General features: G+C 36.9%; 2 protein-coding genes across 16 annotated transcripts in view; both read right to left on the bottom strand.

Annotated features, from left to right (window-relative positions):
• kiaa1109 (KIAA1109 ortholog) overlaps positions 1-4,998 on the bottom strand; it is a 63,449-nt gene extending 58,451 nt beyond the window's left edge. For all 13 annotated transcript variants that reach the window (XM_017426156.3, XM_037977961.1, XM_017426160.3 and 10 more), the window contains exons 1-3: positions 4,844-4,998; positions 2,163-2,295; positions 1,400-1,516 (exon numbers count right to left, since the gene is read on the bottom strand). In XM_017426156.3, coding sequence (XP_017281645.1) covers positions 1,400-1,516; positions 2,163-2,265 — 220 coding nt within the window. In that variant the 5' untranslated portion in view covers positions 2,266-2,295; positions 4,844-4,998. The remainder of the gene's footprint in view (positions 1-1,399; positions 1,517-2,162; positions 2,296-4,843) is intronic.
• Positions 4,999-8,390: 3,392 nt separating this feature from the next.
• The window catches only part of c9orf72 (C9orf72-SMCR8 complex subunit), an 11,276-nt gene continuing 5,035 nt past the window's right edge, over positions 8,391-14,631 (bottom strand). For all 3 annotated transcript variants that reach the window (XM_017426098.3, XM_017426097.3, XM_017426099.3), the window contains exons 6-10: positions 13,940-14,056; positions 13,420-13,655; positions 13,255-13,312; positions 12,567-12,676; positions 8,391-10,256 (exon numbers count right to left, since the gene is read on the bottom strand). In XM_017426098.3, coding sequence (XP_017281587.1) covers positions 10,070-10,256; positions 12,567-12,676; positions 13,255-13,312; positions 13,420-13,655; positions 13,940-14,056 — 708 coding nt within the window. In that variant the 3' untranslated portion in view covers positions 8,391-10,069. The remainder of the gene's footprint in view (positions 10,257-12,566; positions 12,677-13,254; positions 13,313-13,419; positions 13,656-13,939; positions 14,057-14,631) is intronic.

Genomic DNA, 14,631 nt, shown 5'->3' with positions numbered 1-14,631 from the left:
GTACAGCCTGGACAGGTCCCAGGCCCATCACAGGGACACACAGTCTCACTATACACTCACCCACACCAAGAGACAACTTAGAGTTACCAATGAACTGAACAGGCATGTTCTTTGGTCTGTGCACGGGGAGAACATGTAAACTCCACGCAGTAAAGCCAGGAGGCAAACGTGCGACCTTTACAGTTTACATTTTAAAATCCTTAGTAGAATGACTGCAAACGTTTTGTAAATGTGTTATTATAACAGGTTTTTGAAAATAAAAAGGCTGCTTTGTTTTAGCTGTGACTGTTAAAGACTATTTGGTTTTCGGTTGGAGTCTCTCTGCATTCGGAGTATTTGCAACCAAGAGACCAGCGAGCCGTGTGGCTGCATTTCGGTCATCCATTCTTTGAACACCCTGGCTTTTTTTAGGGCGCACGGCTTGCTGTATTCCAGGTTGTGCACATTATTTTAAGCTTGCTTTGTACCTCAACAGATTTTTGATTGAATTTACTGCAATGCACTTTGGAATGATGATGGGCAGTTATCTTGGACGTGGATTTAGACCTGGACGGTTTTGAGTCCGAAGAAAGCTCCCATGCAGGGGTTAAATGCAGCTCTAGCTCTCTTGAGGTGGTTTCAGGACATGAGCATCAACTCTGTGACTATTTTGAGAGACAATTTGTTGCACAAATGAATAATTAATCAAACAAATACAGTTTGTTGAACAAATCTTTTGAACGTGTTCAAACCTAAGACGACAGAGCCGCACGCCTCGGTGACTCATGTGACGAAACTGAAGACAATCTGGAGACTCCCTCATAAATGCTGTTCACCAGCTATTCACAGCCCAGTGAGATGCTATCTTTTCAAACATCCTACCTCCCTACCAGGGCCTTTTTTAGGGTAAATTTATATCTGGGTCATCTGACATGGGTTAAAAATAAAACCAAACAAAAAGAAAATTACGCTGCGTAAGTGACTCATAGGAGTCATGTCCTCCTCATAAAAATGTATGTTTTCATATCTGCATCTAATCAACTTAGATGGCTGTGAATTGCTCTATTTCTTAGGATGAAGTACAACAAAATTCATTAAGATGCTCTGATTTGTTTACTGATTTTTACTTTCTTATATGTGGAGTGTTTGAGATCTACCTGCCTGTAAGAGAAAACCTATTACAAGCTGAACACCGAAGATTTTCTGTCGGATTTATGGCCTTAAGACGTTTTATCATTCATTCTTTTGTCATTTATGTGCAGAAATCTAATCTGGAAATTGTTACACTTTGGTGTTCAGACTAATCAGAGGGATCCTATCTCATTATGAGAGAAGTATGAGATTCAGCAGACAGAGAAACGACTTTAACTCAAGTGTTGGCAGCCCTTTTTCACTGTGACAGAGATCTTGATGAACTCACCGATGTGAATGTAGCCATCCTTGTAAAGCCTGTTGATGATTCGGGTGAGAATGAAGCCAATGTTGCGTGAGTTGTAATAAGTTAAATAAATGATCCATCCACAGGACAGAATGGTAGCTGAAAGATAGAGGGGAAAAAAAACAAATGGTACTCAATAAAATTAATTTTCAATTTAGCTGAAGGTCAGTTTTTATTAAAAATGTTCACTCACTGTTAAATGAAAAAGAACAACCTAATAATGACTCGTATCAAACAACAAATAAAGCTATCATTTTTAATGCTTAGAAAGGAAATTTATTTAGTAATAAATTACCAATACTTCAGGTAACTTAATATTATTTTTTTCCACTGTTCACTACAATGTAAGAAATCTGAGTCACTTATCACAATTTAATACATTTTCAAGCAATTTTTAAGAGGATTAAATTTGTCTTATTAAAACAGAACTGAACACTGTGCAACATTTTCTATCTTTCAATAAATATAATCACCATTTATGTCACGAGAGTATAATTTTATTTTATTAATAACAAATAAGGAGGGATTTTGTTATCCTGGTTTGTAATATTTGCACCTGACAACAAAACCAGGATTACTTAATCTGTTTATATGAGAATATTGAGTTAATTACATCACAACAACAAGGAAATATAAACACCAATTCACAAGTTCTTTGCATGGATACACTACTGTCATATGGGAACAAATGAAAAGTAGATATTTTAAGCTATTTTTCCCCTCAGTAAAGACTAAATTTTCTTACCAACGAGGAGCCAGATGAAGTTTGAGTTGTGCTTGTTGAGAATCGAATCCAAATGTTCAATGTTGAGGAAGTTGTTGGTGTCATTGTTTTTGGTTGCATCCATGGCTACGGGCTCTCAGTCTGACATCTAAAACTGTAAAAAAATGAAGATAAAAATAATGAATAATAATAATAATAATTAAAACAACAGTCACATGGTTAAGATCAAACTGTGATGATAACGTGCATCAGTTAAATAAGAAACACTGAAATTTTAGATAAGCTTTCATTCAAATAGTTTCTATAAAGTTTTTTAGGTAATAAATACAATTAGGCAAAATAAGACAACAATATGAGTTGATCATAACAGTATTAAAATGCTATGATTTTAAAATATAGTGAAAATGAGATTTGTGTTTTGTTAAACTCCTGTACAAAGTTTCTATTTCAAACGTAACAACTTTAGTGAAATAAAATATACAAAAATACACAAATATTAAGAGTTTAAAATTCAAATAAAGTATTTACTTTATCTATCCAAAACATGATAATTTGTTGCTGCAAACAGTGCACGTGTTTTTACAGAGCCGAGTCAAATTTATCATCTGTCACCCAAAAAACAAAAGTTTAGGTTTCACAATTAGCAAATGTATTTCTGTGAATAAGGAACAACAGACATGTCCAGAAAAGGAACCACATAAATGTGCTGCTAACATCTTTATCACAGAAGGCAAAGATAATATTTCTGATTGTTTATTCTGTAACTTTCATTTTTACTTTACTGAGACCAAAATCTGCCATGCAACCTTGTTGAAAATTTCTCTAGTAAATAGTTTGGAACTTGCACAAGAGGTGTGTAAAGACAGCAAAAATAATAAGTTATTAAAGCTACAGTAATTAGCTAAATTTCTTCAGGTAGTCATTTTGTGGTTTTTAAGGAAGATGAAACGGCAGTGAACTCATACGGCAGCTAGGGTCAGTAAGTTCAACAAAACTTCACAACTTCAGGAAGTTAAACGCTGCAAGAAAGGCACAACTAAACATGTTTAAAAAGAGGCCTTCCGGCCAAATAATCTAATTCCCGAGTGGTGGTGAACTGCTTATTATAATGGCTACAGAAAACTTAATTTAAAACATTTTCTATCACTCTACACATAATGAGAAACATCAGACGTTTATCAACTGAAATCAGTTTACAGGGTACAGGTTTGTATACAAACAGTGTGAGGGAAGATTAGATTAATGCACAAACCATCAAATTTAATATGCAGTCATCTCATTATCTGTAAAAAACACACACAGTCTTCTACCAGAGCAAAGTGACCCCCAAAAAACTTAAAATGTACTTCAAACTACCTTAAGAGGAAGTATTTTACTGTTAATGTAACATCATCAGAATCTACCGACAGTTCTCTAAGGAGAAATGTGAGCAAAATAGGAACTGGAACTCTTTCAGCTGTCAAAAGTGCGTACAAAGTTTGACTTTAAGGAAGGAATGAAACAAAGTCCTGAGAGCAAGCAAGTTGCTCAAAGTTTTCAAGATGGTCCTTTTTTTATTTGTTTTAACGCCTTAATAAATAAAAAGCAATAGGTGAAGATGTAACTTTGCTTAAAACATTAAAGAAGTGAGGCATCTTTAACTACACATTATTTATTCTACTTAATCAGGTTAGTGATCGAGGTTTTGTGGCAGGAGGCTGGTGGAACCAGATGTTTCCAGTTATACTGTAAAAATAAATACAGTACACACGTAAACACAAATCTTTCCATCTCAGCCGATGTCTGCTGAAAACAACCAAGCTGTAACAAAACTTTGTGCTTCTTCTAACAGAGAGCCTAATTTATAAATTAGTCTTTGGATAGCCACTACATGTAACATACAAAAAGTGATTATCTTTAAATAGTTCTTCACAGAATCCAGGAATCATAAGACACCTAACTCCAGCAACCTGTCATCCTGCCACCAAAACAAAAAACCCAGCAGGCATTTGGTGACTCACTACACTCATTTAACAGACATCTTATCTATTTTCAGTTTTGGTTTATATGTTATAACGTAAGTGCAGAATATGCTATTTGACTTAGCAGAAATGCAAATAAGTTCATTTATTTTGGCCACGAGTGCTGTTTGTAAACATTTTATTACTAACAAATCTTGGATTCAAACAGACTAAATGAATTCCCTCAACTTGGAATATAACAGATTGTTATATCTGAACAAAACATGAAAAAAAGGATCACCTTTTCATGTTTTGACATTAAAAACACTACATTTACACAGCGACACCATCAAACACGAATAAACGATCAAGTACTGACAAAATAAAATGTGCAGATGTAGATGTTTTCTAAATTTTACTTGAACCTCAGGTGTTTGGAATCCAAAGCAATACCTGAAAACTGAAGCTAACCTTACATCAATCTAATCCCAAATCTTCAGGAATTTCCTCTAAACTCTCCTCTGATTAGAAAGCAAACAGCTTAATCACGCGTTTCATTAGGTAACCAGTTTTAACATTCCTATGAAACACAGCTGACCTACGTTCTGGTCTTTGTATCACGTAATAATACTTATTTTTAGGAAAGCCATACTGACGTTAGCAACAAGGCTAGTAGCCAGCAAGCTAACGACTGAAGGCCGCATCTTATAACTTCTATTTTTTCACAAGATGAATACAAGTCCACTAGTGCGCGTAATTTACCTTAATATCTCCAACACAGTTGGTCGTTTCATCTTTGCCCCAGTTAGTGAGGAGTAGCTGCCCTTTTTGTCGTTGTGAAGCTGGATACAGCTAGCATCCTGTGCTCAATATTTACATGGCAGATAGCCAGTTAGCTTCTCTCCTGATCTGTCAAAAGCGGTCCAGGAATTACCCAATAGGAAACATAGAGAGTCAAGAACTGACCAATTGCAGTAAAGTATATTTAGGCCACGCCTACCGCTGTCAGACATTTGTCTCAACCAATCAGCACGAGCGTTTCTCGGCAGTGGGATTTAATCAGAGCAGTTTTTATTTCACTTTACATAAATATTTAACATGACTTTGACAAGTAGAATTTGCTGTTTAAATATATTTTATGTTGTTTTCTTTTAATTAAATTACATTAAAATAGCTTGAAACATGTTTACCGCAGGATTAAACAAAAAAATGTTCTACGTACATTAGAAAATAGTGCCAGTGAGAGATTAGCCAGTAAATAGGATTAAAAATTATGTGTTTTTTCTTTTCTCCCATCACATTGAAACAGAAAGTCATTTGAAGTTTTAGATGAAGAAGTTTGCTTTATATAAATCTCTGAATGCTCTGATTCTCTACGGAAATTCTGTTTTTATTTTATAATTAAAACATGTTCTTTTCCCTGTCATTCAAATATTTAGATACTTTATTACATGTTAGTCTGGTTCCTGATTGATGAAAAACAAAATAGAAGAGAATGGAATAGAAAATAAATGATCTTTATTGTCGTTGTGTAGTTTGTACACAATAAGACTAAAAAAAGCCATCTTAGTTTTGTGCATTTATAACTCTCAAAAATAGTACAGAAATTAAGGAAAAAAACAAAAAAATGATTGCAAAACAACAAACAATAAAGTCTATTTAAAAATACAAACAAATGTAAAAATAAAAACATTACCATTCACATAACTGTATTTCAGGTATTACAGGAGCTCAGTTTTTATGACCCTAATCAACAAAAACAATATTAATAACAAGCAACAAAATTAATAATATTAAATGATTTTAACACACTAACTCTGATATGCATTAATATACATTATTTAATATACATTTACAATCTTATTTTTATGAAAAGGTTTATTAAAAATATATTATTTTCATGTATTGCAATAAAAATCCTGTTTTTCACTATTTTGGTTTACCCTTTTCAGAGGAAATACACATTTGCATCAGCACATCAGATTATTAAAAATACTAAAACAATGACACCTAAAGAGACGGGATGGGTAAGAGAGTAAATAAAAACTCACTTCTTGAAATTAGTGTCTTAAAAACTAACTTAATGACTGTTGAAAGCAGTTGTTTCAGATTCGTGTTACTGGGAATTTAACAGTCTTGTTGCCTGAAGATTGAAGACGCTGCACATTCTTGGCATTCTTGATTAGATGAGGGCCATCTTTTTTCAGATTCAGGAGATTAAACACACGGGGGTGAAGCAGTACTGTCCCATTCTTGAGGCCAAAAATGCTTGCAGCTTTGAGCAGATTTATGTTTCTCATTTTTCTGAGCTTTCTTTCCAGCAGCCTGCATCGATGCTCTCATGGTGCTGCAGCTGGCCCATGGATGTCGTTAATGCTGCAGAGGCTGAGGAAGCTGAGTTTTCTATATTTCCTCATCATTTCCATCACGGTCTCATTGTTGAATTCAGAGATATGCTGAAGAACCCGAACATTCAGGGTACCTAGCAGAGCTTTTGCTTCTCTGTCTGCACAGCAAAATGTATTTCATTTTGTCCAACATATGTTGGACATTTGTGTTTTACTGCCACTTCACATTGAACTCTTGAACCTTTTTATGTCCTCCTAAGAAACCATCATACCATTGAAAATACTTTAAGCAGAAGAAAACAGTACTTAGCATTACTATTTGTTGTTCTTGCATTCATCAGAACTCCTGGGGACATCTTGACATACAACAAGCGGTTGTTTAGGCTTCATAACAATGAAGCCTCCCCAAAGGACGCACAGAGTTCAGATAGGTCAAAGTCCTCCTAACATGAAGCTCAAATGAACTTGCCAATCAAACCTTCCTCTGGAGACCAATCTATTTTAGTTGTGGCCTTAGAAGCATTTGCCTGTATGTCTTGTGAATTATCTTTTCAACTGTATTTCTGAAGGACATCTTTGGTGCAGTCCTTGAAGATATTCCATAAGTAATTAAAAGCGTCTTCACTTGCTTCGTTTTTGTCTTGTTTTAAATATGCATCACTTCAAGGCCCTCCAGAGGACGTGTAATTATATTCCTGCTTGAGGCAATTACAGATGGGCAAAGATCTTCAAGCTGCCTTTTTATACGCAGCACTTCAGGGAAGGCAGATTTTTCATAGATTATATCATTATTTTCCATATATATATATATATATATATATATATATATATATATATATATGTATTATAGGAGACTGAGGGGAGACTGTGAGGGTCCGACTTAATAAGAAAAAATACTGACCTAAAGAAGACTTTTAAGTGCTGCATCTTACTGGCTAATTGATCAGATGTAAGGTCTGAGGCTGGTTCGAGGTTCTCGTGCTGATTTATTTAATAAAGATTTCATTCAGTCCTAACAATCCTGTTGGGACTAAGCTGGGACACACAAGTCTAATCGTTGGATTTTACTTTGCCCGAAGAAAAGTGGCAAAGTACCTAAAAAGTAAAACTTAAGTGAATTAATTTCCATCAATAACTTTCTTGATTAGCAGCCAAGCTGAGGCTTCCTGGCTCTGTATCATCTTTGGGCTTCTAGTTTCCACCAGCCTGTCACAAAGATATTGTTTGCTCACATTTCTTTAGGTGAATTCAGAAAAATTACAAAGGATAACACAGTTGGACTGATTTTAGCACAAACAAAATGATTCCCTGTTGTGAGTCTTTTGATGTTCTTTGTGTTTCTTAAAAACATGAATATCAGCTGGTGTTCATCTGCTGGATGCTTCTCTTTTGTTCAGTTTACTATTTAAAAAACAAACAAACTGCACAACATGATGTCACGGTCAATTACAAATCTGCACTAATAATGGGTGAAAACGCAGTCAAAGTCCAAAGAAAAAACTTTGATCAAAAATTATTGATCAAGACCACTTTAAAAGATGCTTTTAGTGTTGCATTTTGAACCTTTTACACAAGATAAAATCCTAAACTTGTTGACATTTTCAAAACCAAACGAGACACAAAACTTACATGATGAAAATTATTAGGAAAAGTACATTTTTGAAAGAAATGTTCAGCATTTATTTAAAGAATACACATTGTCTACCTTTCATGTCAGAGTTTTAGACTAAGATCATCTTCTGTTGAGAATTATGGAATTCTGGTCAAATCTTGAGAAATAACATTATAAAAAAGATCTGCTATCTGGTTTTTAAGCTTGCATGAGTCAGAGTTCAGACAAATAAAGTGTATAAAACCAGTTTGTCTTTCAGAGTTTCTCAGTGAAGCTGTGGATGACAGAAATACACCTTAATAACTTTATTTTTGTCAGTTTGAAGTCTGGAGCAGAGCAGAAGACGTGGGATTTGTCAGGACAGCATTTATTATTCATGGGCTTGTTTTACAACATTTCACATAATATAGAGACATGAAACACAGACAGTAAAGAATCTGTAATAAATGTGTTTGATATCAAAGAGAGAAAAACACCAACAAACTTGTAACACAACTCAACTCAGTGCATTTAAAATCAAATGACAACAGTTTACAGTAAAGGTCTGTAATCCTTACAGTCAGTAACTGATTAGATGCATAAGGAGAAAAAAGTATATTCCAAAGCAAATATATTTAATGACTGATATTTAATTTACACACAGACTTTGTGTGGAAGGACTGTGATGGCTTTATTTTATAAACCTTGTATGAAATCTCAATGTTTCGTGTTTATCTGTGTTTTTGTACCATTAAAAAGCCTTCCATGTGTTTAAAAAGATAATGTGTGCAAACTGTTGTACAACTCAGGAAACGTTGACATTAATAACACATCTTTCAATAAATATAATCTTCAATTAAATTCCAAATGTCTCTGTGGGCACCTCAGCCAATTTTTACATCATAAATTAATCCAGACCCACAATTAACAGAGAGCTCATGAATAATTTATCCAGCTCAGAGGAAGTCCTCTAAAAACACGGAGCTCACATTACGCTCATCGTTGATGGAGGACACAGATCACATTCTAATGGCTCATAACAGCAGTCACAGTCCGTCTGTGAATTCATGCCTCGTCTCCATCAAAACACAGAAACAGAAACAAATACTCCGCTTCTTGCATCAGCATGACGACAGAAAAACAAATACAAGAATGAAACAAAATGTCCATAACCTTAAAGGGAGAGTCTGGTCATTTTTTGAAGTAATGCTCTGTCAGATAGTTCTGAATAGTTAGTAATGTATCAGTCATAGAGCACGGAGTATGAAGAAAAGGGCAAAAGTCTTCATCCAGGCTAGGCTAATTGCCAACCAAACAAGGATGTTTTTTGAGCTCATAAAACAACTTTTTTCTCAAAAAAACAACATACCAGCATGAAAAAAACACTACATATTCCAATATCAAACCTCAATATTTTTGCATGACACCGTTTTATTAGTTCATTGCTGCTTTATCAACCGAACAACATTCATGCTAATACACAACTGTATGTGCTGAGCCACGAAGAGTCTCCTCCATCTTCTCCCGTTCTCCAGGATTGAAGCCAAAATGACAGTTTTTTTTAGGGTGCTGACATGTGTCTCTAGGTTTAGTATATCTCAATATTTTAGCAGATGAGAGGCTGCTGAATGTATCAGTCCAGCTTTGAGTTGAGTAAACTTTTGCAGTGACTAGATGCACTGATCAGAAACATTCGCAGCCTCAGCACCATCAGCATAAACACAATCTATGCTCAGTATGGTTGAGAAAACGATGACAAACCAAACAAACCTTGTCATGCAAAAGTATAGAAGTTTAATATTAGTTAATAAAGTGTTCCTTCATACCAGTGTTTTTAAAAAAAAAAAAAAAAAAAAAGAGTTGTTTTTCAAGCATGAAAAACTAAAAATAAGCTCTTATTCAGCTAGCCATTAGCCTACCTAAATGAAGTCTCCATATTCCATGCTCTCTGACCGATGTCCCAGCTGATAAGGCACTAACTATTGATAACTACTGGACAGAACATCACTTCAAAAATGACCAGACTATCCCTTTAATGTGTGAGTGAGGTCAAAAGCTCATGAGCGCGTCTCGCTCCTGAACGCTGGTGTAGAACGACTTCCCGAACACAAAGGAGTGCAGTCCGGCCTTCAGCTTCTCAGCAAATGCCATGATGATGTTCAGGTCTCCTTCCGTCGTCAGGTCCAGGTCCGTCTTCAAGTTACGCAACGATCGAAACGGCTTCTTCCCTTTTTGCCTGTGAAAAAGAGATTTATGCAACTTTTGCCAAACCTAAACAAGTCAGGGTCAGACATTAGCATTTAGTAGGGCTGCAGCTGTGCACATGAATGTCACTCCATGCTGAATTATGTATGTTGCTACAGAATCGCAAGGGAGCACCAAGAATCCTGTCAAAGCATCTGTAAAATAGTGTGCCCTTAGACCTCAGGCTGATGGCTGAATCACAAACAAGGCTGCTTTAACACTTTCATGCAAGAATAATGGTTTGTCTCGTGGAGCTGGTGTCGTCGCAGGTCTGCTCAGGAATTTATTTATGCAACGCAAAACGATTAGCTTGGAATCATCTTCGAGCATGTTGGACAGGGGGGGGAAAGAAAAATAACAGCAGAGATTTGTGACAACGCTCACGGAGCACAGAAGGAGATGAGTCAAGTCCAGATGGAGGCGTGACCAGGTCACCACCGGAGGAGTGGAGTGAAACAAAGAAGTCCACAAAGACTCAAAGCCGAGATGTGCTTACTGTAACCCAGATGGGACCGAAGCATGATCACAATGAGTCGTTTTATTCACTGTAGGCAGGAAATGGAGGGGAGATGGTTGAGTGGAGCTCTCCAGTGCTGATTTCACGTGCTGCTTAAATTAAAAGGCCCATTTGTGATGTGAGGGCAGATGCCTTCAGGTCACCTTGCAACCTGGCACTATTTCTGCGCCCGAGGGAGGGCAGAGAAATGAGAAGATCTTGTCAGTGATCAAACGACAATCGTAAAAACTCCATTTAGTATTTTGATGATGATAATCTGCCCTGTTGCTTCTGAGAAGCCGAGCTCTTCTGAAGGTTTTGGAACGTGTCGAGCATCACTTCATCGGTCGTTATTTTAATGCAACAAAAAGGAAGTTTTATGTCACCGTGAGATGCTGCAGAGAATTCATCACACCGTGCAGCTAAACAACATGTCCCACTCTTCCAAGCTCACATCAAATACAAATTAGGGGTGAGATTGCTTTCCATCTTTATCAATTATTAATCGTTTTGACGCACAGATCTGAAGCAGCGTGTGCACCTCATCCTCCTGTTTGGTGGCAGCTTCACTATTCATTTCTCCCAGTCTTTCTCTTAAAATCCTCCCCATTTTCTCTTGAGGAACACTATAAAGTTGAAAATCCATTTTGCCAAAACAGAAATAAGGTTGATAGACTTTTTCTACTGGAAACATTACGACAAAACAACAAAAAAAGAGTTTCCTGAAAAGCGTTACAACCTTTCCAAAAATAAACATATCTTTCAACCACTGAAAAATCTAAAAAAACATATTTTATAAAAAGCTGAACCTTCTGCTTTTAATTTGAAACGACTAACTTAGCCCCATGTATACTTGTATTTTTTTAAATTATAATTTATTATCCATCTTGATCCAAATATTGTGCTTTTGCTTGAAATCTAAACTTTGTGTGAATAAAAGGTAAATAATTTGAGTCTCTTCTAACCCTAATTTATCCACAAAACTACATTTTATCTGATCTCTGATTGTGTGTGGTATTTTACAACCACAAACAGCAGCTTTCTGAAGAAAACCAAATCATAAAAACAGACATTAGACCACTTTATGTGTGCAGTCTTCAGCACAGATGGAACCAGAGTTATAATGAGTCCAAATAAGACTCAGAACCCATTTAAAAGAAGCTGTACTGTGAGCCACTGAGTGAAAAAAATCTGTAGAAATGTTACATTTTCATTCTCATACTGTATAAAGTGACGCAAATCCTGCGACCATCTAAAAAGTACCTTTAGAAAGTAATTCTTCAGATTTCTTTAGCTTTGTGAAAGATGAATCTTCTGATCAGATCAGATTTTTTTTTTGCTGCTCAGCAGAACAGCACCTACAGAGCAGAACCTCTCCTCTCCTCATCTCCCGTTCCACACGGTGGGTTTTCTGATGTTCTGCTCTTCATCTCAGTTTAATCATCTGCAGCCGACTGAACCCGGGTCCTCTAGATTTCTGTGCATCTCAATCCAACGAGACAAGCTGAAAGCACTGAAGCCCTGTCCTTTTAGCACGTGGCATTTAAAAAAACAAACCATCCAGGGTTTGGGTGTTTGTCCCTCAGAGCTTGCTGTACCCTCAGTGTGCAGAGAAAAACCCTGATGGTAAAATTTTACAACGCAGAAAACATTTTAACTAAAAAAATCAAAGCAATAATAAACACTGAAAACAAGGAAATGAGCAGCTGTGATGTTTCAGTTTTCCTCGCTGTATCTGTTGTGTGTTCGTGTTTGCAGTCACACGTCGATCCCTTTTGTTTTTCAGATTTAAGTGACGTCTCTTACGTTTCGTCCTCGATGTACTTGAGCAGCGTGAGGGCCTTCCTGTGGAGCAGCAGCAGGAACTGGGCCAGATAGGAGCTCCGCAGGGACAGGCCCGGCTTCAGCATGAACACCTGGGAACGACACAGGATGGCAATTAGTAGTCTGAGCCGCGACTCTGGTGAAAAAAAAAAACCCATGGAATAACACTCGTCCACCTTCTCCCATTATCCTAACCTTGAAAAGGAAGCATGCTAAGGCTGTTGATGTGAGGAAAAATAGGAGGCTAACATGAGAACGAACGGCAGGTTGTGACCCTCTGGGAGAAATTCTGCTGTTTCTGTCTCGAGATTACGTTCACCCTGTGGGAGCACATATTTCATGTATTCACTGCTTTACAAACAGACAAACCAGATCATGTGTTCAGCAGCAAGGTGGCTAACAATATAGAGCTGAATGCTTGAAATGGCAATCCATGTCAAGATGCCACAGCTAAGCAACCTTAGCAAACACAAAAATGGGTCTAACTCAGGCAATTTTACAGATGTTGAGCAGATTTAGTGAGGGGTTGGCTCAGGTACAGCTCCATATTTCTGCAGAAGATGCAATTTCTCTAATTTGTATTTTTCCTGCTAATTAAAAATAACCTTTTTTGAGTTTTTAACCCCGAGTAAATGATAAAAAAGAGAAATTAATTCAGCTGTGTCCTTACCTCATTTATAAAACACTGGACCAAAGTGTCTTTATGTGTAACATCTTGGAATATATTTCTGAAACAAAAATGAGGAAATTACTTTTAAAATGTTCTAATTCTGGAATTGAAGGTAATTTAATAGTTTAAAGATGAGGTAATGTTTTCAGAGCGATGCGTGCTTACAGGTCAGGTGTGAAGGTTTCGTCGGTGTGGATGATAGTGTCCGGAGGTATATCCTCCTCGCTATCCGTCTTCCAGAGGGCGCTCAGCTCAGAGCGCATGTAGCGCCGCTGGTTATACGTGTGCTCGTGACACGGCGGCATCTGCTTCACCGTGTTGATGTCGATGTCGATGTGCGTGGTGGGGTAAGGAGAGTAGAGCACCTGGCGGAACGGCAGGACGAAGCTGCCTGTGGAGTCCTAAGAGTTATAAAAACCACAGGATGAAAGCGGAGACACAGACGGAGAGCTGAACTCAACCTGGCAGGGATGGGTTTCTGCACTCTGGTGTGTTTGTATCATTCTATCATGTTCTGGGCTGATTTAAAATGCAGTGCAATAAAAAGATCTCATCCCAACACTTCCTTGGTCTAAAAAACAAATCAAGTTTGATAAAAAGACGACTTCAGCATCAGGTAAGCAGACGAAAGCCAACAACTGAACTCCAGTCTTATTGTAGAGAACATTACAGAGATAGTATCTACCTTCAGCAGACCCTGAACAAACAGGCCGGTGTCATATTTGAAGGAAGAGTTGGCCCTGCAGAGGCGAGAGCTCTTCCTCTCAGCGGGGGTGAGGAAGAGGCACAGAGTCTGCACGATCTGCAAAAACACAACCAGGATATCAGAAAACGGCCTCATGTTTTAAATCACTTACATCAAGATTATTTAATAACTTATCGTAATCTTAGTGCATTAAAAAGAAGTAAATGGCCGTTCTGAATTAAATTAAATTCTTATAGAAAATTCAGAATAAAAACAGAAAATTGCCCATCAGAAAAAAAAAATATTTGAGCCCCAAACAAAACAATAAAACTGCAAATAATTTCAGTGGAAATAACCTGCAGGCAGTGGCGGCTCCAGATATTTTTTTCTGCAGGTGCTAAGGGGGTGCTAAGCATTTTATTGAGGGTGCTAATGAAGGATTAATTGTTCTTACAGTTCTCATCACACACAGACGCAAGCACAAACATATATAATCATATATATATATGGTATATTAATGAAGAACAGAATGAAATATACATATGTATCTGTGATAGGCCGATATCTCTACCTAAACCTCTGTCACAGAAATAAAGAAGCTTCCCACAACATGAACATGTAGCAGTGCACTGATCTCACCTAAGTAAAGGACCCAAATGTGATTCTGCGCCTCTCATTAGGCACAATAAATT

This window comes from Kryptolebias marmoratus, linkage group LG10 (genome assembly GCF_001649575.2).
Source record: "Kryptolebias marmoratus isolate JLee-2015 linkage group LG10, ASM164957v2, whole genome shotgun sequence".
Taxonomy (NCBI): domain Eukaryota; kingdom Metazoa; phylum Chordata; class Actinopteri; order Cyprinodontiformes; family Rivulidae; genus Kryptolebias; species Kryptolebias marmoratus.
Note: the sequence above shows the minus strand (reverse complement) of the source record. Positions and strands in the feature narration are given on the sequence as shown.